Source organism: Pinus tabuliformis, chromosome 8 (assembly GCF_031772625.1).
Source record: "Pinus tabuliformis cultivar Carrire ecotype Pingquan chromosome 8, CPIR1, whole genome shotgun sequence".
NCBI lineage: Eukaryota > Viridiplantae > Streptophyta > Pinopsida > Pinales > Pinaceae > Pinus > Pinus tabuliformis.
The window spans coordinates 1,026,239,982-1,026,265,661 of NC_142294.1; the positions used below are offsets into that span (position 1 = coordinate 1,026,239,982).

Below are 25,680 nucleotides of genomic sequence, written 5' to 3' on the forward strand. Positions count from 1 at the left end.
TACCAATGTAACGAACAAAGTTCGTTTATGCTCTGATACCAATGTAAGGAATATAGTTCGTACTCACAAGTTAAATACTCCAAAACACTTGGAATATGACGCTGGCCATTGAAGATACAAGTATATATATAAAATGTATGAATGAGAATATGATAAGATGGTTGCAAATGAGGGTCCGCATATATACCTAAGCGAGTTCCTCTTCATTAACGGTCATGTCCTTTAAGGCAAACCTCTTTAGTAATTAATTAGTATTTAATTAATCATTATTGTGATTATTATTATATTATTTTTATATATTATATTCACAACATTGCCTTCCTCTTGAGAAAAGCTTCGGCCTCAAAGCTTATTGTTGACAAGACGTGTCATCTGTTTCTTTGTCTTGTAATCTATTCACATCTTTGGAATTCTGAGTTGTCATCTTCGTTGATACAAGATGATAGGATCCGATGAGTGAAACAAAATTGTTGAACTGAGAAGGATTGAATTATTGTGACATCAATATTCTTGGAACATAAGTCACTTGTTTCTAGTAGGAGTGATGAATTTGTAGACTGGTTGGGATGTCTGCTTTTACGATTTGGGTGTTGATAAGGGGTCATTGTGTTTTGATTTTGATCCGGACTTAAACAGGAACGCAACAAAATACAAAGATAACCATATACACAAAGATGCAGCGGAAATAATGCTTCATTTCATTAATGGAAAATACTGAAATATGCTTACAACCATAAATGGAAATAAACCAGCTAGGGCGATGGTAGCTTATCTCTGAGAAGAGATGTGGTGGCTACATGCCTCTGACTGTTCTGAACTGTGTTACAATGAGGCTCGAAGGCCTATTTATTGTTGAGGAACAATGGAAAAACCCTTCACATCCCAAAACCTAACCCTAGAAGATGAAACGCCAAACTGTGGGCCCCGTTTGGGTAAATTGGTACACCAACTTCCCGGGGTCGTAACTTTGGCATACGATCTCCGTTTGACGATTACAATAGCTCGTTAGAAAGATCTATCCGAGCACTATCCGAGATCTATTCGTTTGATTTCCCAAAAAATGTCGTTTAGGGCCTCAAAACGGCTCCGGAAGTTCAGGACCCGAAAAACTGCAAAAAATAGTAAACTGTGTTGCAATTTAGGAAACTGAAAAGTCTGAAAGAGACAGTTGTGGGGGTCCAAATGGGATAGGTGGGTGGCCACCAACATCCACCTGGATCATTCCTCCCCCCTTAGGAAGCAATGGTCCCCATTGCATTGAGTTCCTCCCTGAGATGAGGAAGCTTCTGCTGAGCTGGGTCTCTGGTGAGCTGTTCTGCAATCTCTGATGTGTCCAGAAATGGTGGAAAGCATGGTCGATGATGGTCCACATTGAACACTCGGTGCAAGCGAAGGAATGGAGGAATGCTGTGCTTCAAAGCATTGTTGCCCGTAGCCTTGGTACTGGTGTAAGGAACATGTCGGAGTGCTCTGAGTTTCTGATGGGTTCTGGTAAGGCATTCTTTTTGTCAATGCAACCAGACTTTGTTGCCCACCTAAAACTTGTGTATTACCCCTGTGGGTGCAGAGAAGTTGTTCCTGTGTTTTGTCATGATTGTATCCCTTTTCTGTTGCTGCTGCGTGGAGGAACCCTTTGTGGGGGTCATGGATGTTGCAACGATCTTCCCCTTACTTTGGGAGCGAACCAGACAAAATAAATTTCCTAATCTGTGAGATGAGCTTGCTGCCTTTCTAGCAGTGATCAAAGAGGTGGCAGTAGGTGGGGCTACCTTCGGTATCTTGTATAAAGAATTATCCAAAGAAATAATGACAGCACGAGGCCTTGACTCATACACAGCATGTCGCCTCCACAAGTATGGTTGGCCTAATAGTACATCACAAACATCCAGCGGTGTAACATCACACAATACCTCGTCTGTGAAGGGCTTGATGCTGTAGGGAAGGCGGCACTGCTGGCGAAATTTGAGATCTCGTCCTTCATGAAGCCACCCGATACTGTACGGCTGTGGGTGTGGTGTAGTTGGTAGACCCAACTACTTCACGACCTCTGCTGAAATGAGGTTCTTTTGGCTGCCACTGTCGACAATGAATTGCAGTGGCGAACCCTTCACCACATTTGTGAGTGGAAAAGACGCTCCCCCTCTTCTGGGTCTTCGGGCTCATTCTTCTGGATCTTGGCAGTGGCAACAATGGCACTGGGATCCGCATCAATGATCTGCTTCCCTTTGCCATTCCCCTTGTCAGGTTTTGGCTCAGGGTCGGAACATGCATCTGATTTTGAAGCCTTCAATTCAGCCACCAGCGACTGCTTGGTCCGACACTCACTTGTGTTATGAGTGGGACTCTTGTGGAACTCACACCACTTTCCTGTGTCCTTCTTCGGCTTCGTGGTGTTGTTCTTTTCTTGCGGCTTCGAGGGGTTGTCTTGGGTCACCCCGCCTTGGCTTTGTTCTTTGGGCTTCGGATTTGCAGATCCAAAGTCTCGCTTCTTCTGTTTGAACTTTTGCTCGATTTTGACAGCGTATCGGTATGCTGTGCTGAGTGAGGAGATGTTCAAGAACTCCATCTCTTCCTAGATGTATTTGTGTAGGCAGCCACGGTATTTGAGTCCTAGATGCAGCTCAGAATCTTTGATACCCAGTTGTGTGCGAAGGGTATGAAAAATGTTTGTGAACTCCGACACATCTTGGTCTCGTCCCTGCCGCAGTGTGGTCCATTTGATGTATTTGTCCTCGTAGCTTTTGACAGGGTAGTACTGCTCCTTGATAGCATCCCAAAATGAATCCCAAGTGGGTGCGGCTGAAAATAGTGAGCCTGTGCTTTCATGCTTCTGCTCGCAGTAGGTTTCCCACCAGTCCTTGACGTGGGGGGCTGCTTTGAGAAGAGCGAAAACAATCTTTTCCCGACTTGAAAATTCATGAACAGAAAAATACCCATCTAGCAGATTTAACCATTTATCTACGGCATCTGCGTCTATTTGACCCTCGAAGATGGGGATTTCAAAATTAACTTGTACCTTAAACGGTGTGACATTTCCAGAGTAGCTGTTGGAAGCCGATGCATCGCCTCTGGGTAGTCGCTGAAGGATCTGCACAAAGCTATCCATCATCGCGTTCCTTTGTCCCTCGAGCGCTTCTTCGAGCAAGATTTTGATAGGATCTCCTGCCCCCTCGTCTTTCTTCTCATCCACCATGGGAGGCCGTCAGGATTTGCGAGGCTGGTCTTGCAAAGGTTCGACCAGTTCAAGCCCTAACTCCTTATATCCCGACCTCGTTGGGGACATGCAAAGAAAAACAGAGAAAAAGCAGACCGCTCTGATACCACTGATCCAGACTTAAACAGGAACACAACAAAATACAGAGATAACCATATACACAAAGATGTAGTGGAAATAATGCTTCATTTCATTAATGGAAAATACTGAAATATGCTTACAACCAGAAATGGAAATAAACCAGCTAGAGCGATGGTAGCTTATCTCTGAGAAGAGATGTGGCGGCTACATGCCTCTGACTGTTCTGAATTGTGTTACAATGAGGCTCGAAGGCCTATTTATTGTTGAGAAACAATGGAAAAACCCTTCACATCCCAAAACCTAACCCTAGAAAGTGAAATGCCAAACTGTGGGCCCCGTTTGGGTAAATTGGTACACCAACTTCCCGGGGTCGTAACTTTGGCATACGATCTCCGTTTGACGCGTACAATAGCTCGTTAGAAATATCTATCCGAGCACTACCACTTTGGGAGGCAACATTGGTCCATGGACCTATGTTGCCCCAGATTTCCCAAAAAACGTCGTTTAGGGCCTCAAAACGGCTCCGAAAGTTCAGGACCAGAAAAACTGTTAAAAATAGTAAACTATGCTGCAATTTAGGAAACTGAAAAGACTGAAAGAGACAGTTGTGGGGGTCCAAATGGGATAGGTGGGTGGCCACCAACATCCACCTGGATCAGATTTCCCCTTATCGTATTTGTGGTGATTCCTTTATTTACTTCAAGTATTGATTTCCTTCACGTACGGAAGTTACTTGGCTAATTGTTGGATCTTCACTTGAAACTTTCGTTGTTTGAACTGCAAATCTGAATATGTTTTTCCTTCAACTAGTTTGTCATCTTCTTGAGTTGTGATATTGATTGGATAGGTATTCATTCCTTTCTCCTCAACTTGCATTTTTACATCTAAAGATTTTAATGCTTTTGTCTTGATATGTTGTGTACTTGGGTTTCCAACAACTTCTTCTCCTTATGCTACTTAATTTGCATCAATAATTTTTCATTGTGATCCTTGAGGCGAGAAACTTCTTTGCTTTTGTTCTGCAATAATCTTGTCAACTTATTTATGCATAATTTGCATTGACTTTTTACGTTCTTGAAGGATTACTTTTGAGATATCTTTTGTCTTTTGGTGTTACTAAATCTGGTTTCAATGTAATGTCTAGTAGCGCTATTTTTTTTTTCCTTATAGGAAAATATTAACTTTTTCTTCTTATTTAAAATGAAGGACCCTAGTGCTTCCATCCAGGGCGAGCCGAAAATTATATCACTATCGTCACAATATAAGGATTTAATGATGAATGACAAGACAAAAGTGTTGAAAGTTGTAACTAGGTTCGGTCTTCCTAATTATCTTTGTACTTGTGTCAATGCATATTTCATGAAAAAGCAAAGGAAAGAAAAAGAAAAAATATTATTATTATTATTATTATTTCTAGTTAAGCATGTTCTTCATGCTTCTAGGGTTTATTGAGTCAAGAAGAAATTTAGTTGTGTCAAAGTCCCATTTGGACAATTTGTAACAAAAGAAGAATATTATTTTTGAGTCTAGAAAATTTTTTCTGACCCCCAAGACCAAGTTGGTCTAGAAGAGGCCTAATTTGACCACTTGGATGGCTATATAAAGGAAGGGACTTCGTCCTCATTTGCACACTGGACACACAAGTTTGATCTCTGATCAAGAGAAGAAGAAAGGAAGTGCAAAGGCCAAGGAAGAGAGAGAAAGCCAAGCAAGATAGGAAATTTCTGAATTTTTGTTTGTTTTTGCCCACACATGCGAGTTTCTGGGGTAACTGTACAAACTATAAGATTTGAAAATTGCTAGGCCGAATTTCGAATTTGAGTTGCAGGGCCAAATTTCTAAATTGGATCAGATTTGATGAAGTTTGACAAACGTTGACTTTGTGGACTTTTACTTGTTTGAGGAAGTTTTTTGTTGGAAGGTTGACTTGGTGCTTGAGGAGGTCGAGGTCTTGGTCATTGGGTCTTGGATGTCTCACTTTGATTTGATTTGATAAGAGGAAAATAATTTTACTGGGTTTTCCCCATGGAGGGGTTTTTTACTCTGGCTTGGAGCCTATATCTTGTGTTCTTTGTGTTCTTGTGATCTTCATGCATTTTATGTTTTAGTAATAAAAAGCCAACAAAATCTTACAAGTAATTATCAAGTAAGAGAAATCAACTCTAGTCTACAACTACATTGATTTCTTAACAAAAAGTTTAGTCCCCAATACTTAGTTTTAGATTGCTTATGTCATATTTTTTATTCATTGTCTATCGTTTTAATTATATTCGATTCAGGAATCACTAATTGGTTAGCACATTCAGTACTAACATAATTATTATCTTGAGTAGGATCGATAGAGATTATAATATCCTTTCCTGCAAGTGATCTTTTGATTTTAAATAGCACATTAACAGTTTTACTAAAAGTTTTAGGAAATCTTCCATTACTAGTCTCCATTTTATTTTTACGGGATGAGCTTAGGATTTTAAAAGTAACCATTTTTTTATTTTTTATTTTTTGAATTTTTATATAAATATATAATATCTATAACTTTTTTATTTTTATTTTTTGTTGTCACTTATATACTTTTTTTTTTCAATCTTTTTCCAATTGTTTTTATTTATATATAATTATAATTTATTTTATTTATTATAAAAACTAACTATATTATCAACCAACTTATATACTCTGACTCCGACTCGGTATCGACTTGGCCAATTTGATTTCAATGACTCAGTGGTTGTAAAAAAATACATTAAATATTTTTTTTTATAAAAAACATAATTTTAAAGATTTTCATTCATGTTTCCAAACACAAAGCTTTAGAATATAGAGAGATGACAACATATGATCAAAGTAGGCTCATGAATATATCCATTATATCAAAATGGCACCTAGTGCACTGTCCAATACAAAGTTCATACTTAGCCACCAATGCCAGGATTCTTTTCTGCCTCAGCCTAAGGACAATCACTAGACTACAACAACAATAATACCAATTCTTTGCCCCTAATGAAGTCTTAAAACCCTTGATTTAATTATTGTCAAGCTCCAGAACAATCAGAGGTAAATATGTATTTATCAGTCCATTGCTAGAACGTTTGCCTTTTTAAAAACATTGTATGGCTCAATGCATTGTTTCAGTTTTCTAATTCATGGCACTAGGATAACCATACTTCGGCCTTGTAATTTTCAAAACTTTCTCACAGTGATAGATTACTTTAGGGCTATAAATATGCAATAAACAACAACCCAACCATTGATATGTAGGAGGCGGAACAACTTTTGACAAATGTGCTTCAGGATTTTTGTCAAAGCGCTGAGCTGACTGAGTTGTTATCGAGCCAAACGAGTCATTACCAAGTCGGCCGAGTTGTTACCGATTCGCCGAGCAAATGACTGGCTTGGTAACAACTAGGCTAGCCGTTCCGTTTCGGCCACCGACCTGATCCGGCCAGGCATTGGCTCGATCTGACTCGATCAAGTCGGAGTCGACTCGGCCATTTTTTAAAACAATGGTTGGGACACAGATGCAACATAATTGGTGAGTCGGTTGGCAATCAGTGGGAAAAGCGAGTCTGTGGGAGAAAAGCATTGTGACTATTGGTGGAAACGAGGCGATGGTTGACTTGGATACAGGAAGGCGTCAAGACAAAGATATAGTAGAGGAAATGTTCGATTTCGTTTCCTTGCACGGTTTTGTGCTACCCGCAATAATGAAGTTTGATTCTTGCTCTCGAGTTTTTTGTTTTTATTTTGTCTGACATGGTGATGGCAGTGGCTGTAGCAAATTGTCAAAGGCCGTGGCAACAACATCGGCTGTAGCGAACAATGGAAGGCTGTGGCGGTGATTGGTTTGATTGGAGCTGTTGGCAGTGCAACCTTTGGGTGTTGGTTGCATTGCGTTATCTTTTGTTTGTTTTTTTTATAATTATTTTTCTTTATATATTATATTTTTTTTCTTATATATATGTAATTTTTTTCTAATATATAATCTTTCTCTCTTTTCTTTTTTAATATATGTAATGACCAAAATTCAACTCCAATTCTAGTGGCCATAGGCCAAAATTGAACTGACAATCAAGTTCTATGAGAAACTCCAAAATCTTCAAATATGCAGTAAAAACTTGGCCAATGGCCAGGATTGGAGAACAAGGCTCTAATACCAATGTAACGAACAAAGTTTGTTTATGCTCTGATACCATTGTAATTAACATTTTTCATTTACTCTCTGATAATGTAAGGAACAAAGTTCATACTCACAAGTTAAATACTCCAGAACACTTGGAATATGAAGATGTCCATTGAAGATACAAGTATATATATAAAATGTATGAATGAAAATATGATGAGATGGTTACAAATGAGGGTCTGCTTATATACCTAGGTAGGTGCCCCTTCATGAACAGTCATGTCCTTTAAGACATGCGTCTTCAGTGATTAACTATTATTTAGTTAATCATTATTGTAATTATTATTATTTCTATTATTATATCATAACAGTCTCTCTTATTTTTAGGCGTCGAATAATGATCTTGGTAATATTTCTAACGATGAAGATGATGAACTAGGCTATTTTGAGAAGCACACAAAAGGAACTGGTTGCAAACTTTTGAATAAAATGGGTTTTGATGGCAAGGATTTAGGTAAAAGAAGTCCAGGTATTCAGAAGCCCATACAATTATGTGTAAGGCGAAAAATGCAAGCCTCCATTATGAAGTTCAAATGAGCAATGCAACTCCCAAATTTTTGAAAGGAGAAACAACAGTAACAGGGGAGTCATCTATAACTAGCAGTACAACAAATCAAATGCAGAAGCAAGAACAACTTTGTAGTGGTTGTGGCAGAAAAGGACATGTACAAGATAAATGTTGGAATCTACATCCTTGTAGTGTTTGTGCTTTTACAGATCATGATTATCATAAGTTTTGGAGTAGAGAAATATCAAACCCTCATATACTAATACAATGTGGTTGGATAGATGTGAATGGATGGCAAAAGTTCAGTGTTATGTTAAAAAGATTTTATTGGGTCAAGTCTTCAAATGTCCAACAATATCTCCCATACAAAGTTAATGAGTTGGTCCTCCAAATGTTAGTTGACATTAAGGAAAGAGTTGCTAGTTTATTGTGCCATTTCTTGAGTCAAATGAAGTATGAGTATTCTTCTTGTAATGGTTTGTGCTAATCCAAAACCACTTTGTAAAGGAAGGATAGTGGTTAGTAAGAAGCCACTTGATGAATGAAATGTTTGTGGTAAGCTGAAATCACTTCAAATTTTGTAATGGTCAAGGGTGAGCCAGGAAAACTATGAGTATGATGTAATGGTCAAAGGGTAATCCACAAAATACCCATGGAAGAGTCAAGGGTAAGCTAAAGAAATGCTTGATATGAAGATGATATAGTCTAGATGATTGACTCAAGATCAATACTTACCAAAAAGTGATACAACACATGTTGACGCAAAAAGACAACAACAACTCAAGATATAGATTATGATGAAAGAAGACTAAAGATGATGTAAACTGTAGAATACTAAAGATGAAGACAAATCGAGTCATCTAGATTGAATCGTCGGTGTCCATTAAGGGGGGGTATGAAGGAATAATTCAAAATTCATAATTATGATATGATGGAATTATTATAATGAAAGTAGACATATTCTAGAAGTCTACATATGACCAAAGACGAGGACAATGAGAGAAGTTAGGGATGGAGATCACATAGAATCATCTGAGAAATTTATGGAGTAGTTTCATTATGGGCACTTCAATGCTATATTACGAGGCCTCATGTATTTTATTGATGTAAGTGAGAGGGTGATGTATTGTCATTGTAATTAATAAAATATTAAAATGTGATCTTTAGAAGTATTTTGCTATTCATATGTGATTTTCTGTGCAAATATTTCTTCATCTCTTCTCATAATACCAACAGAGTTTAATGTGCTATTACAAAAAATCTAGTTCGCCATTTATAACTTGCTAACTATGCTTCTTATCATACAATATAGAGGGTGACCTAAAGGATATAGGTATAACATATTTAAGCATACCCTTAAACCAAACAAACTTGAAACACTTTTGAGATTCATGCTTCTCTGGGGATCTTTTGAATCACTTGGCTGACAAAGTGTTGTCTTTTGTCCTACGCTTTTGGTCAGTGTTTTATGCATATAATGGCAAAAACACAATGTGTAGATCAAGGTTGCATGAAGCAGGAGAAATTTTGAGAAGCAAAGCATTGGGAGTGTCATTTTCTAAAAATCCTTGGAAGTGAAGCATCCCAAAAACATGTGTGTGTGTATATATATATATATATAACACTTATATTCAATAAAAATATCTAGAATGCCAAATTAGTATAAAAATATATGAAAACATGTATATTTGTATATAAATCAAAATGGAATTCGAGCATCAACCATCTGAATTCTAGCAGTTACAAACAAACATCAAATTTTTAAGCATACAATAGAAAATAGATTGTGAAAACATTGAAATAACTTTTCTAGTAATTGACAAAATGATCAAAGAGTATGTTTATTGAAAAGTCCAAATTCAAAACACTAAATTCTGATCTATCATCTATAGACTATGATAAATAATGTAGTGGATCTATCTATTATTCTTTCCTCCTCACACCACCACCACGACTGCGTAGGCCTCCGCATGGTTGTGGTGAAGTAGATGGTGGTCATGGAACTGAAGATGAAGCCCTTGTTGTTGCTGTTGAAGTCTTGGACATGGGAACCATGGCACTGGATGGGGGTGGCATCTCAACATGATTATCATCATCTTGGATAAGAGCATCCTCCAATTGCCCTGAATACAAGACTCCATCCTCCAAATTACTCTCCTCTAGATTTTTGTCCCAAACAATCAAGTCTTTATTTGTCTTTTCCTCCTCAAAGTAATGGGACAATAATCACAAGTTTTAATGAACATTGAAGATATTACATTCAACCTATTTCTTTCAACACTGGATGAAACTATAGGTGCTCCAGGTTTCCAACACCTCACTACAGAAGAACTGTTCACCACCTATGAGAGAAACCTTATTGCGAAACACTATATCTGTGGAGTAGCACTGACATGCATGTTCCACTAGTCGAGAGAAGATATATTTCGTTGATCTTTGACTTCATGGCCGGTCCCAATTTCCAAAGTCATCGGTGCAAAGGATGTAGTTGCTCAACTATCGTCGTATAGTGCAACAATCCTCATCGGGGGCGAATTTCTCTAATGCTTTCATATTGATATAACTAGCTTGAATATTTGGATCTTGGTGTGGTTTTCTCTTGGTTCACCCACCAGGTGCTGGTGATGAAAGCCATCATACATGATAGTATTTAGGTGTAATAGCATATGTTAACAAATGTAGTGGAATGTTTAAAATTTCCCATTGTTTTTCCACCTTTAGACGAATATGATTATAGAAGTTGATATCATCTCTAGGTCAACAATGTCTTTAATTTTTCCCAACATGCTATCCATTTACTTATACACCTCCCCAATTATTGGCCGATTTGAATATGCAAGCTTGATCATGTGATAAATTGGCTTGGCAAATTACAAAACATACATAACTTGTGACCAAAAGTGATTTTCAAGGGTACTGTTTTCTACACTAGCACCATCTCTATCAGTGCTCATGTCGTCCCATGCATCACTCATCAACATAACACCCAAAGCTTGTCTCACCTTCAATAAGCACCTAAAGATGAGGTAATAGCTTGCAAATCTAGTTTTTACAGTTTTAAGCCGCTGCAACTTGGAGTAAGTGCCATAAAAGTAATTGACCCTTGTTTGTCCTGTGACAAATGTAATGAGTTGCTTCCCTCTCTTGTATAGTTGATTAATCCATCAATATTCTCTATGCTTGACAATATCATGCATCAAAAGTTTCACTGTGTGCACCAAGCACTTAGACCAAAAGATGTGTGGATAAGTTTGCTTAATGATTTTTCTTGTTCCCTTACAATTTGTTGCATTATCAATGATTGCTTGAATCACATTAACAATTGTTGAGAAATCCATTAGGGAAACAATATATGATTTTACTTTAATTGATTTCTCTTATAATGACATTATCTTGTGATGTTTCATTATTAGTTCTTCTTCCAATTTATTTTGTTCTTATCATCAAGACTAATGTCAATCAACAAACAAAGGACACAAGATGTAGGCACACAGCCAGGGAAAAATCCCTAGGTAGGTGAAAACCTAGTCAAAAACTCTTCCTTCAGTAGATTCAAATCAAAGTAAGACAACCAAGACCTCTGACACATAATTTTACCCCTCCATCCAAAATCTAATGAAACACAAATTCCTCTTGCAATTCAATCTTTGTTTTACAACAATTTTGGTTTCTGCAATAGAGTCATAGTCTGTAATAACTTCAACCTGTAATAGACCTTTAACCCTTGAACTGTAGCTTTGACCTACAATGATAACCTTCTACTTGTAGTGGTAGTTCACACTTCTTCTTTTCATACTGCAAAGACTACCATCCTCCAAATGGGCCAAGTCTACTAAGGTATAAATAGTTGTTTCTGCATATAATTTGAGCTGACATGAAGGATTGATAGGTTGACTTGTAGAGGATGAAAATAGAGCCAATTTTGAGGCCGACTTGAGTTGTTGATGGATGGAGGGTTCAACATGACTAAGATTAATGATCCCAAGAAGGGTTTACATAATAAATTTGACTCAAAAAAATTCCTAGAGCACTCAATGGGTGCTTTGACCTATTGACCATTGACCCAAGCATGAAACCCATGCTTTAATAAGTCAATTTATTTAATAATAAAATTTCTTTTGACAAGTACAATTATGAAGACCAACACTAGTTACATTCTTCAACACTCCCTCTTAACTAGGGAGGTATTCATAATTACATACATATGAAGGTACATGGAAGATCTCAAAATGAAATGAACTACGAAGAGTTCAACACACTCAATGCTATGGACTAGATACCTGACCAGGGTAATCTATCCGGGTGGGACTAAGATGGACTCAAGCTTTCAACCACTCTAGGTACCATCAGGCTTACTTGCTAACCATCAACCGAGGGATCTAGGTGCGTATCCAGGGTCGGAGCTCCATGACCAATGCCACCCTCCTTCGGGATCTAGACATCAACACATAGGTTGACCAGATGTCCTCCGAAGCATCCACCATTAGATGCTTCAAATCTCCCTATCAAACTAGATATATCCATTTGTCCAAGCATGCTTAGTGTTCAACCTTTTTATGGAAAGATTTACTTGTACAAACACAAACCCAATCAATAATAAACAATCAAATATAAGTAAACACAAACCTTCGGGGTCCTATGATGCTACTATCATCAAGTTATCCATGTACAATTTGTCGGAAGCTTTCTTCTTCTTTCATTTCTTTAGCAACACCAAATACATCTTTAGGTTTCCTCAAGTCTTTTGTTTTCAACTTCACGATTGTTTATCTATAATATTTTCATTCATTTGAATTCATTCTTCAAGGAATTCATTGACATAATATGCCCTCCCTCTTAGGAGATATATTCTTTCTTCTATCCAGGCCCCCTCTCAACTTAGGGAGACCAATAGCTTCATAACATCGGAGAAACTTTATCCTTTCAAGGCTTCATTCATTCTTACATCATCTTGATATATAGCTTCCTTCATCATGCTTATATGAATATCTTCATCATCTTGAAGATTATGCACATGCAAAACTTTAATAGCAAGTACAACCAAAAGAAAATATACAAAGCATGGCATTAACTATATCAAAATCAAGTCATCAAAACATTCAAACTTTAGACATCAAATACCTAAACCTAGTTAGGTTCATAATTAACAAGAGTTTTATACTCAACTTCTTGGTAGGGTTTTGTCACAAACCCTAAACTACTTTAGCAACTCAATATTACTTGTAGAGATATATGACAGACTCTACTATGATTTACTGCAAACCCTAGTTTCCATATTTGAGACACAAAGCCTTAAATATCAAATACGAATTCTACTATGTATCTAAGGTTTCAAATCTACTAGGGTTTGTTGCAAACCCTAGATTTTATCAAAACTAAATCATATCAGAAAAACAATATCATCATATCCTAGAATATCAATCTTTACTAGGGTTTCCTAGATTTTACAAACTAAAATATGAACATCAATAATTAAGTTTTATATTTGCATTTACATATCTAGGACGCACTAGCATCTTGTATCAATATTCATACATACTAGGTAAACGCAGGACACAAACATCGATACATCGAAGTTATATATGTAACAATTTTATTCAGACTAGGGTTTTGATCATACATGCGAATATACACCTAGGGTTTCGGTCCCAAGACCTCATTTTAGCTAATATAGGGGTATTGCATATGAACCCTATTCAACCAAACCCTAAATATACAAGGTTTCAATACATAGCAAAACCTAAATATCAAAATCCTAAATATCAAAAGAATAGGATTTCTAGACTTCCTAAGTAGACTGGGGTTTCATAAATATTGACATACCTTGAGGTTAGAGTTTTTTAGTGGACCCTAAAGGTTAGGGTTTCATAAGAATAATCAAAGCGATAATATAACGAGGGTAGATTCAATCTAATGATTAATCACCCTAACAAGAATCATTAAGATTCAAAAACCTAGACATGAGAGAGTTAGTAATGTATAGTAAATTCCAAAAATAATTGTTCTTTTTTTGTGAGGAAGACTAGCTATAAATCATGTGAACTTTGAACATACCTTGAGTTGCTTCTTTTACAAATCTTGTAGGGTTTTCTTATTGAAGGACTTCTTACAAGTCCTGCAAGTCTTTCTTTTTAACATTTTCAAGATCCATTATAAGATCAACATATCTATCTAAACTTTTGCTTTCTTTATTATGTACCTGCAACATTTATTGACAAGTACTACCAAAATACAAGTACTAGAGCATATTTATGATGTGAAATCTATAGAGGGAAAAATTCAAATTTCAAGTCTAAGAAAGTTTATATTCAAAACGTCAGTTCTAGAGTTTGAATCTCAAATTTTGCCATCATTTCATTCTAGACTACCTTTGAATTCTTAATGCCAAAACTAGGGTTTCTATACTAACAAAGTTTTAGATGTTAACAACCTTCAATAATATGAAGATTTCAAACCCTAAAAGAAATACCAAAAATCCTAACCTATTTTTAAGTTAGATTCTGAATGAATAAAATAATTATACATACCTCAAAAATTACTTACCTTGCTCTTCCAAGATCTACTGCAAGTTCTTTTTCAAGATGCCATGAACTACTCATGTTGACTTTTAACAACAAAAACTGGTCCCAAGATGCTAAATGATTTCCTTGCAAACTTGAAAACATATTGTTAGATTGAAGCATAACGAAAAATTAATACTTACTTGACTTACTGAATAGGTTCCCTTTTATTGTTGAGGGCTAATTCCGTGCACAACAAAGATGTTAGGCTTGTTCAGTGAGTTCTACACTTGAGACTTCTTTTGATCCCTTTAGGTCAGTTTGATCTTTCCTTGTATATATATGCATAGGTCTCTTCAGATTATAGACCTCAGATACTATCTGTTTTGGTTTGTGGAGTTATATCCTTTTGTACATAAATCTCTTTTCAGTGATGACTATAACCCTTACTGTGAATGTAGCTTCAGTCTTTTAATGATGTTAAGAATACTTCTATATGATTCGGTCCTTGATTCGTGAAACAAATAGAAAGATATTCCAGTTTAGTTATTCAGTCATCGAACTTCTGAGATGATTTATAATGATGGAGACGATTTATAATGATGCCCTGAAAAATATGTACTTGTTTCTTCGTTCTGCGATAAGTGACTATTGTCCACCTACATCTGGTGTCCTTGATCTTCATGTTTTGCTTTTGATAATTGCTTGATAAAACAACTAATTATCAACATAAGCAAATCTTTCTGCCTTTTCGATTTTCTAACCCGTTGCACCATAAAGATTATACCTTGTGTGGTTGGAAACTTTTCCCACACTCTGGTTTACATCTTAGGCGACAACACTACCTATAAGAGCAAGGGACGTATATCGGCTATTCATATGGGGTTGGAGACCTTGCCTCAACTTGAGTTTAGGTCCTAAAAATTGAACTCCTAGGTATGTGTATGCAACTGTGTAACCTCAACCTCATCCTTTAAGTAAAAGTGGAAATATGAAAGGAACTTGGAGTGGTTGAAGGTCATCAGCTAGGTTTTCCCAAGGTTGATTGCCAACCCTTGAAGGTCGCAAAACATCTCGAGAACATCCAATTGCATGTGTAGACCCACAGAGGTGGGGGCCAAAGGGATCACATCATTGAAAAAGAGGAGTATGGAGATTATGACACGATGGAGGAGAGAACCATCCTTTAGTTAGATGTGCTTGTGGAAGAAAGCCTCCAACTCGTCAATGTAGAACTCGAGTAAAGTGAACAAGAGTGAGCACCCTTGCTTCACCTAGATTTTCTCTTTTGTGTTGTGCGGAGGCAACCAAAGATTGCGTCATAGAGTTGCATGAAAGTGACTATAACAATCTCTGAGATACCAATGTCTTCAAGTCCTTGGAACATGGTTTCTTGCAGAATTGAGTCAAAAGCTTTTTGAAAGTCCACAAAATACTAGAAGACTTTCTAAGAGTGATATTTGGCTTCCTTAATGGTGGCTTGTAGAGTGAGGTTATGATCCATTGTTTGATATGCTTGGCTAAAACTTGCTTGTCCTCTACCTAGAAGAGTTTTTCTCTTGAGCTCCTTAAATAACTGCAAGTGAAGGGTGGTGGTGTAAAGCTTCAAGAATGTATGTCCAATCATGATCATCCTATTGTTATTTGGATGTGTACTAGGATCCAATTTATGAATTGGGTGGATGAAACTAGTGAAAAACATATGAGAACATGATTAAACAAATAAACAATGTAGTGCACTAGTGGTTTTGTACCATGTTTGAAGAAATCCATCCTCGTCTGCAACCTCACTAGTGTTCATCTCCCAGATTTCCTCTTTTTGACTTGTGTATAGTAGAACATATGGCAAGATGATGGAGGGATGTGACTAGGACAAGGGATTGACCATTGACATCATAAAGGGCAACAATGTGGTTAAACATAGACCGAGGATTTAAGATTCCAAACTAGGAAATTACAACAAATAAAAGTTGCATGAACTAAACTACAACAATAAAAATATGAACAAGAGCACAAATTAGAAAATCCCATAATTTGGGCAATAATTCTGAGCCATTTTATTAACTATGCATGGAAAATCAAGTACAATAGCATGAAATCCATAGAACTTGCTACAACAAGCAACGCAAAACCCAGGTGATAATGTGTAGGGTCAGGTGCTGGAATTGGCCCAAATTTGTAGCTCGAACTTGCCTAAAAACTTTGTTGTTGACTGCTGAATGAAAGTGGTTGTTCTGCTCAAAATAATGCCTAGAATGCTCTGAAATTGCAGCCACGATCTCCTCTCCTCAAACTCGGAAATACCCAAAAAAGGTTTGGCCTATCTCCAAGCCAAAATCGAACCCACAAATTAATGCAAATATCTCATTCAACTAGCAATTCACAGTGCTATAAGAAATAGGATTTCATGCCCGAATATCGCCAGGAAAATTCTATAAAATTAGTCGGAGACTCCTCTAAACAAACCCATAAAAACCAAAAAAGGGTTTGGGTTGAATCCACCGACCCCCAACAAGTGTAAATTGCCCAATTTGGCCAGAAAACACTCCACAGTGCTGATACTGCTGAATTAAGCCCAAATCCACCACTGGAAATCTCTCCCAACTTTGGCTACATTCTTCGCTGAAAAATACCTCCTATCTCCGACCCTTATCTCTCCTTAACTTCTATTCCTCCAGTCCTTGTGCAAGCCTGCCTGGAGACCCCTGCATACTTCCAAAAATGTGGAATTTCGGCCCCAAGAATTCGCTCAAACTTAGTCTTTCTAAACACCACAAAATCTCTAAATAAAATAATGGAAAACACTTGCAAATCCTCCAATGTTCTGCTCCTTCGTAATCGATCTCCCCACAAGCAATTTGAACGACTTTTGTGCCCTGGAAAAAACATGCACTAGCTGAATTAACTTGCAAATATGCCCAATGGAAACTTTGAATTGATTTCCCCAAATTTGCCTCGCTAGGGAGACACTTGAAGTTCTTCAAAATGAGGGTGGAATTCCTGCTTGTAAATTCCTTGTGCTAAACAACATAGGTTGTCTTCGCTAAGCGATGCAAGAGAACTAGTGTTGAGTTATCAAATGAACAAAAGATACCAAATGGAGGCCTCCAAGCTCTATTTATAATTGTTGGCCCTCTGTCCCTTGGTGATCCCCACCTTCACTAAATTGCACCCCTTTCTTTCTCTATCTCTTCTCACTAGTGCAAACTGTCTCTTAGGTCAAATTTTTCTCTCCTTGTGGTCCCCACTCTCCACCAAGGTTGTAATTTTCCTTTTTCCTCCCAAGGTCTAATGTCGGAAATGTCTCCCTTTTCCCAAAATTGTCTCTAATGCAGAAAATCAAAATTGGGGATATTGCAGTGGGTCAAGGTCAATAGTTGGAGTGATGGGAAAAGTGTTATGCCAAAGTGTTTTGGGGAGAGACAAACTTAGTCACCGCGTTCAGTGAATTTAAACTTCCAAGTTTGGAATTCGTCGAACTTAAAGCCATTTTGAATAAGTTCGTTAATAAATTCGTGTATTCTGTTAAAGGTTAGTTTTTCACATGTTAAAAGTTAAAAAATATAAAAAATGCTCATGTTCATTCTTTCTATTCGGGCAAGGCGTTTCTCCCTTCACATTGCACTCTTCCTACACTGAGCTCTCACGAATTGGACAACAATCGTTGTCGCATAAACACGATGCCAAGCCCCTCATATTCCCCTCTCGCACAACATATAGCATACATGATCTAGGGTTGGACCGCAGGTGAAAGTGGCTACTACAGTGCCAAGAATGAGGCAATAGGGTTTAAAGTTAACCCATTTGGAATTAAAAATTTTGTTTGAAATGAGAACTTTCAAAGTTTTAACTGGTTTGTGGTTAAGCCATTTGTAATTAAATTTTTTGTTTGAAATAAGAACAATCAAAGTTTAAACTTGTCGGTGGGTCAGATTTTTCGACCTCTTTGTTGGGAAGGGATTACAATGTTCCACATACCAGCTTGTCTTCAATAGTGTATTGAATAAACAAAAGAGTATATATTCAAAACATAACATAATATAAATATAACATTTTAAAATTCTCACAGGTTATTAATAAGTTAATAAATATATTAAAATTTATTGTATATATTTTTAATTTTGAAATTTTATGGTTTCTCGAATTTAATGCCGAATTTTATTATCAATTTTTTAGTAGTTGAATTTTATCTAACTTCAAGATTGTTGAAATTGAACACGAACTTGAACCAGGTGACTTAGGAGGCAAATTTAGATGCACAATTCATGATCTCCTTTACACTATGGAGAGACATTTCATGAGGTAGAAGAAGGATTGATAAAATTGTCGCATTGAAGTGTAAGAGGTGGGATTTTGGAAGAGGGTGAAGCAGAGGTGTTTATGAAAGGTTTTGCATTTTTCATAGTACCAATTGTTCATAGCACTAGAATTGGACTTAGAAGAGTGGGTGGGTGAGCTTGTGTGTGTGTGTGTGTGCTTTTTGTGGGGTGAGTTTGACTTAGAGGTCTTATAAAGTTGGGATGTATTTTGGCTTGTTGGGATCTGAGTCGAGACTCGAGAGTGGTGCCATGACTAAAGCCTCATTGACAGACATTGAAGCAATGTGGGACAGTACATTTTTCTTATGATTATCCAAAGTCAATATTGAGCTGGAGAAAGAAGTAATTAATCTAGTGGGATTTGTGCTTGGTCGAACTTGCAGAATCTGTCTTGAGACCTAGTACCTCCCTCTAAAACAGAGCTGGACACCTCTGGTCTTTGTGCCTGAAGAAATTAGCAAGAGATTCTCTTAAACTTTATGGCAAGGTAATGGAAGCTCCTTCAAATCGCATAACACACTGGATACAAAAAGATAAGTTGGTGCTTTGGCTTAATGTCTTATAGGTGACAAACCTGACAGATCCTCTTGGGCCTCGGAATGTGGTCGTTTAGAACCAATGTGAAGAAAACTGTATAGGCCCCACTCCTTTATTCCTTCCTTGTGCTACCTTCTCATTACTTTGCTTGTCAACTGCAAAATGCCTTTATCCGAACATAACATCCAAGTGTGGACTGTGTATTGTAATATCACTAATGAAAATCAAATTCTCACTGAATCTAGGAATCCACAAAACATTCAGAACCGTCAAAGTCTTAACTGTTCATTAGTTTCCACGGGATCTGATTGGTTTTGTCTTTCATAAAGTCAATAAACCAATCATTGCAGTTAGTCATCTGTCTGAATTCATTGGAATAACAAAAAATGACTAGTGATCTGACTCACCACCCTTTGTACTCTTTTGCTTGCTAAAAAGCAAAGAATGTCTTCTCCTTGTTTTGCATCAATTGGGTTGTTTTGTTAGGAAACCAGCTCACAAAAAGATAGAAAAGATAGATCAATGCCTTAGAAATATGCCTTTTCGAGGGGGCAACCTCCTTTACATTACACAAATGAACAATTCTTGGATGATACAAATGACAAGATCTCCTTTCTATATATAGGAGTCTAAGAGGTCATAATGTAATCAGAGCCGACATAACAATAATAATGTAAGGGCACAACAATAACAATATTGGGCTTCTATGGGGCACAATAATAACAATATGGGGACTACATGGGCACAACAATATAATAAGGGGGTTGCACTAATGACAATAAGGGGTTACACTAGTATTATAGGGACCTAACATATTTCTTCTTGGATTGCTGCCCTTGGTTGTGCTGCTCTGCCCACAACCACTTCTTACAATCTTCCCTCACATTGCATTTTACATCCTTGCATGATTTACTTGTGTCTGAAGGTTTCTTCCATTACTTTTGCCTCCATCCATCTGCTTTTCCTTGTCTTGAAATTTGTTTGCAAATCCACTTTTTGATGCTTTCTTGTGTCTGCCACTTCCAAACTGCATCTTCCAGCTGCCCTTTTGAAGCAAATTGAGTGCACAATTTTGGAGGAAACATTCAATGTTTCAATGGAGATTTCAAATGAAAGTGGGAGAGTCTTCAATTTGATTACTATAAATCTTCCTCTATTAATTGTATCCAAATTGCTAATAAGTTAATAAGTAATAACTAATATTTAATATCTTTTATTTTTAACAGATGTTCTGAAAGTGAATTTTCGTCTTCCATATTTATAGAGAAAAGTACGTTTTTAAGGTAAAATAATAAAATCCTTGTGCATCTCTTGCAATCTCTTTCAGACTGTATGTGCATCTTTCCACTTCTATCTCTGGAAGCATGTCATCTGTGATGAACAACTTAATTTGCGTTACTGATTCATTTGTGTAAAATTTCCCTGCTTAAAAATACATTCCCTGCAAGTGCTTCAAGTTTTTACTCGTCATCAGGCTCTCTCATTTCTTTGCCTATAACAAGACTCCTAACAAACAACTCTTGGAAAATAGCAATCAACTGCTGCTTCTAGGGATTATATTTCTGCCCATTGAATTTTTGAGTAGGGTTGAACATGTTGTTTAATAGACTAGTGACTTTTCATCAATTGATAAAAAATATGGCAAGTACCAAAACGAAATTCGTCAATCTTAGAATTGAATCACCACTTCGAAGTTCGCTACCTGTTGTTCATGTTCCAGCCCAGCACAGCACTCCTGCTGTCCATCTCAGCCACTCAACCCCTGGTACCAGTAGTCAACCAACCATTTGTCTGCTGTTGAATAGTTGTGCCTACCAATCATGCACACAAATCCACAAAACAAAATGTGCTTTTGCCAACACAATAAAAACCTCCTGCAGAAAATCAAGGCAACCATACATTTCAGTGCCTCTGCAGATCTGCTTGGGGATTCACTGCCTATGCTCAGAGTGCCGCTGCCTGAGAGTGTACTGTCCTATTTCTGTTTGCTGTCACTGCACAGCTTTGGTTACCCTGTCTATGCTCGGACTAATTCTGGCCTGTCTGCTAAATCAAACAATTTTTTTCTTTCTTGCATCCATTTGCTTCAAATGATGTGGGTTTGTGCTTCTGTCCTAGCACCACTTTAGTCATCTCCTACGTTGCTCGGACACCCACTGTCTCCTGGATGTTCTGCTGCTGTCATGAAGTATATTTGTTTTCAAGTCCTATTGCATGCATCACTGGAGACTTTGCAACGGTGTGTTGTTGGGTACATAAGTTCTCATTGTCTGCACTCGTTTGCTCTTTTTTGTCAGGGAAATAATTATGTGTGATAGTGCATGTGTCTGCCTTATTGGGAGGGCCTGTTGATGTCTTCCCTACACTTGTTCCTTTGTCAGGCCCGTTAACTGTTCTTTGCACCACCAATCATTCTCCGTGGCTCTGCTACATTAGAGGATTATACATGCAACAGGAAAAAAAATATAATGTGGAGAAAAAGAGGGAGAGAAAGATAATGATTTTATTTGTGTGTAATGCATTGTTACAAAGATTGAATGGTAGGGAAGGAGACACATATATTAAGCAGAAAATATGACTATTTAGTATTGTCATGTATCTTACTATCTACACTTGGCTAAGAGGCGGCTTGGAGATGTTTGTCCAGGGGTTGATTTGCTAGATCGATTGATGTTGCTCTGTAAATATCCTGCATAGTATGCTATTGATGTGCTTTTCCAATGTAGTCGCTGAGAAAGCATCTTCTAGTTATCACATTTTGGTCTTCTGACTATATTACATTCTATAAATCATTATAGTAACATCAACAGCACAGGGTCACTGCATTTTGTTTATTTACTGGGTTTTCACTTGTGCTTTACATACCGTAAGCCATCTTTACTGTGTATTGTAACTGCCTTACGATTGCATTTCTGTATATGAAGATGCTTAAAACTCCTGCAAAAATTTGAGTAGGTCATGCTGTTATGGACATATTTACTTCCGAGTCCCGACTATATTACATCCTAGAAATCATTATAGTAACATCAACAGCACAGACTTGATGCATTTTGTTTATTTACTAGGTTTTTCACTTGTGTTTTAGGTATCATAGCCATCTTTACTGTGCATTGTAAATGCCTTACGATTGCATTTCTGGATATGAAGATGCTTAGAACTCGTGCAAAAATTTGAGCAGGTCATGCTGTTATGGACATATTTAGTTGCAAACAAATAATGAGTAATGAAACTGATGCGGAAAACTACTGTCATTGATTTGCTTCCAATGGATAAGATCAAAAGAATGGTTAAATACATTGTTGGTGGAAATACAATGCAGTCAATTATCCTGCTTATAAATATATTTCTTCTAACAGAGAATTGAGGTCTTGTTAGCAGACATTGCTAGGTTTGGTTAACAACTGAACTTTCATAACTCTGTGCAGAGAATCTTAGAATAATTATAAATATTGTCCATGTAGTATGATCTAAACACCAAATATAATTGTTATGAAGATTGAAAGATGCCATAGTCATCCTTTCTAAGTTTCTTCTGTTTCTAGATTCTGGTGTAGTCTTAGAAAAGTAGGTAGCTGGATCAGTTATATTTTTTGTTTTTGGGATTCTCTTGTATGTTGCTAAGCAGTGGCTCCTCGTTTTACTGCCGCTTCTTGAATTCTCATGGCAGTTTGTCTGTGATCTTTGTCTTTATTTATTTTGTGGTGGTAGTATTGCAGTTGACTCTTTGAGTTCATAGCTGCAGATGCTATTTATTATATATTAGGGGTTCATCTTTATAAAATTTCTTCATCTTAGAAATTAGTTGCTTATTGTGAACAGTGAGAGAGCACCTGTATAGAAATTATCCTGTAGACAAGTTCTCTATGCAATAGTTGTTTATCTATTGTCTTGGCCTGCTGCTTATTATAGGGATTAACACTAGTCAAGGTGAGGTAGGTTTGCCTATTTCTATGTATGAAATGATGTGCTCAATATTGGATGTTGTGTAATGCCTTCGAAGTGAAACGTATTCCTCCTCTTATTGACAAATTTCCTGAAGCATGTAGCCATTGTTGAAACTGGACTGATAGGGAATAAGCAATAATTTAACAGATTTTACTCTACTGCTTTCTGTGTATTGGAAGGGCTAGAAAAATGTCTCCTTGTGGGACAACGAAGGTCACACCACTGTTATATGTAAATATTTTTGATTTGATTTTAATCGGCAAGCAAATTTTGAATTTTATCATTTCAATTTGCTGAACAGAGTTACAGTATGTTATGATATTATGGAGATATGTGCGCACAGTGTTGTTTATTCATGTAGCCATGCTTATCTACTTGGTGTTTCCCTTACGGATTTCTCTGATATTCGGATTTTTGAAACACCAAAAAATATATTTTCTATTGTAATATATTTTGTTTTTTTTCAAGAAAACATGATTAAAGCATAATAAATAATTTTTTTTTTTCCCTTATTTGCATGGATGAAGTGCAATTTAAATGAATTTATCATTAATGATTGTGCAGATAAACAAGAACTAGATGATGAACTGCAGCAAGCTTTGGCTGCCTCTCTGGAAGGCATAGATCAGTCTGTGGTTGGAGTGGATGGTTCTCAAGCCTCACATGAGCACTCAAAAGACGAAGTTACAGATAATCATGAAGTACCAACTGCATCCTCACAAAAAGTCAAACGTCAGTACCCACCTCTCCCGGAGGAGCCACAAGGTGATAAAGGAGTGATTTGTAGGGTACGTGTCCGTTTCCCTGATGGCAAGAGGGTGCAGAGGAGGTTTCTGTGCACTGATCCAATACAGGTGAAACATTTATTTTAATTTTTGTCTATTATTGTGCGTTATGTATGTTTGATTGCATTCTCATTGTCTACTTGCACATTCTTTGTTGGTTGCTACAGTTGCTTTGGTCTTTCTGCTGCTCTCAAGTTAAAGAAGCTGCAGATGGCCGGCGATTTAGATTGGCTCACACAGTTCCAGGTGCAACAGAAACATTAGATTATGATAGCAACTTCAGCTTTGAAAATTCTGGAGTTTCCAATTCAGTCATTTCAATGACCTGGGAATGATATTTGGTTACCATGAACACTCAATAGTTTTGGGCCATTTTGCCTGCTTTGTAATTTTACTTGTAAAAATTTCATCCTTCAATCTTCAATCATTTCCGGATTTGTCTGTTGATATATCATCCACTGTGCTTCTGTTTTATAAAAAGAAATTACAAGGTGTTCATTATCCGTGTTTGATTGTGTTGGCTATTCGGAAAGAAGACATTATTACATTTGTTGTCTGAGGTCTTATGTGATATCAGCAAATTCCCAGTTGTAAGGCCTGCTTTTATGTAAATTGTTTTGCCAACATCGTATATTATCATTGGTTGTGTAAAAAGATTGAAATTGCAAGATGCTCCCATTTATCAACGATATGACTGGATGTTTATATGGTATTATTCATGTCAATTGATCTATAATTTTAATGTGATATCATACCTTTTTATTTCTGTGAAGATAACCCTAGCTGCTGGTTTGCGTACTGCTTTTGACATTTTATTTATGTCTTTTTGTTTGAATTGATTCACATTTTAATGCATATTTGTATCAACCTTGTAGAGTTGCATCGAATGGTCGTTAATGACTCCCATTTTAATGTTCTGTGATATGTGAACTATGATCAGGGAGAAGACTGTAGGATAGATAGAATTGCCTATTTTCAGCCTGCATGTTAACCGTGTTTATGTTGAGCTATACATGTAGCTTGATTTTATTGAAGGATCTTGTTTGTTTACGGATCAGCAAGTATGCTTCTGATTATGTGCTATTACATTGCATTTTATATTGTGCTATTGCCACATGATTCTGTTATTGTTACCCGTGAATTCCTAATCACATCTTGGTATGCACGTTCCTTATTTTTAAAACACTTCTTTCAGGATTCATGACTTGTGGATCCTGGCATATGTTCTTCCCCATAAATTTGACAAAAAACCATATGCAGGTGGAGCAGAAATTACCTTGCTAATAGTTTATAATGTTCACCTATAGTGCTGAATATGGTTCAATGGATCTTGGCAGATGTTCTTTCCCATAAATCTGACAAGAAACTATATGCAGGTGGAGCAGAAATTACGTTGCTTTTAGTTTGTAATGTTCACCTCACTTGTAAATATGGCAAATAATGATGCTTCCTTTTGAAGATATTAGGCAATAAAATTAGGATTGCATTGAGCATGATAATTTGTTAATGGCTGCTCATGGTTTGCAATGGTTGCTCATGAAAATATCACCGGATAGTAACTTATATGTAATTGACATTGTTATTGCTTTATTGTTTGACAACTTTCAGATGATT

The 25,680-nt window shown here is 36.9% G+C and overlaps 1 protein-coding gene across 2 annotated transcripts in view; it reads left to right on the plus strand.

The window, feature by feature from the left end:
- LOC149238874 (UBX domain-containing protein) overlaps positions 1–24,813 on the plus strand; it is a 129,884-nt gene extending 105,071 nt beyond the window's left edge. For both annotated transcript variants that reach the window (XM_089373212.1, XM_089373213.1), the window contains 2 exons: positions 23,846–24,135; positions 24,234–24,813. In XM_089373212.1, the coding sequence (XP_089229338.1) occupies positions 23,846–24,135; positions 24,234–24,401 (458 nt within the window). In that variant the 3' untranslated portion in view covers positions 24,402–24,813. The remainder of the gene's footprint in view (positions 1–23,845; positions 24,136–24,233) is intronic.
- The last annotated feature ends 867 nt before the right edge of the window (positions 24,814–25,680 follow it).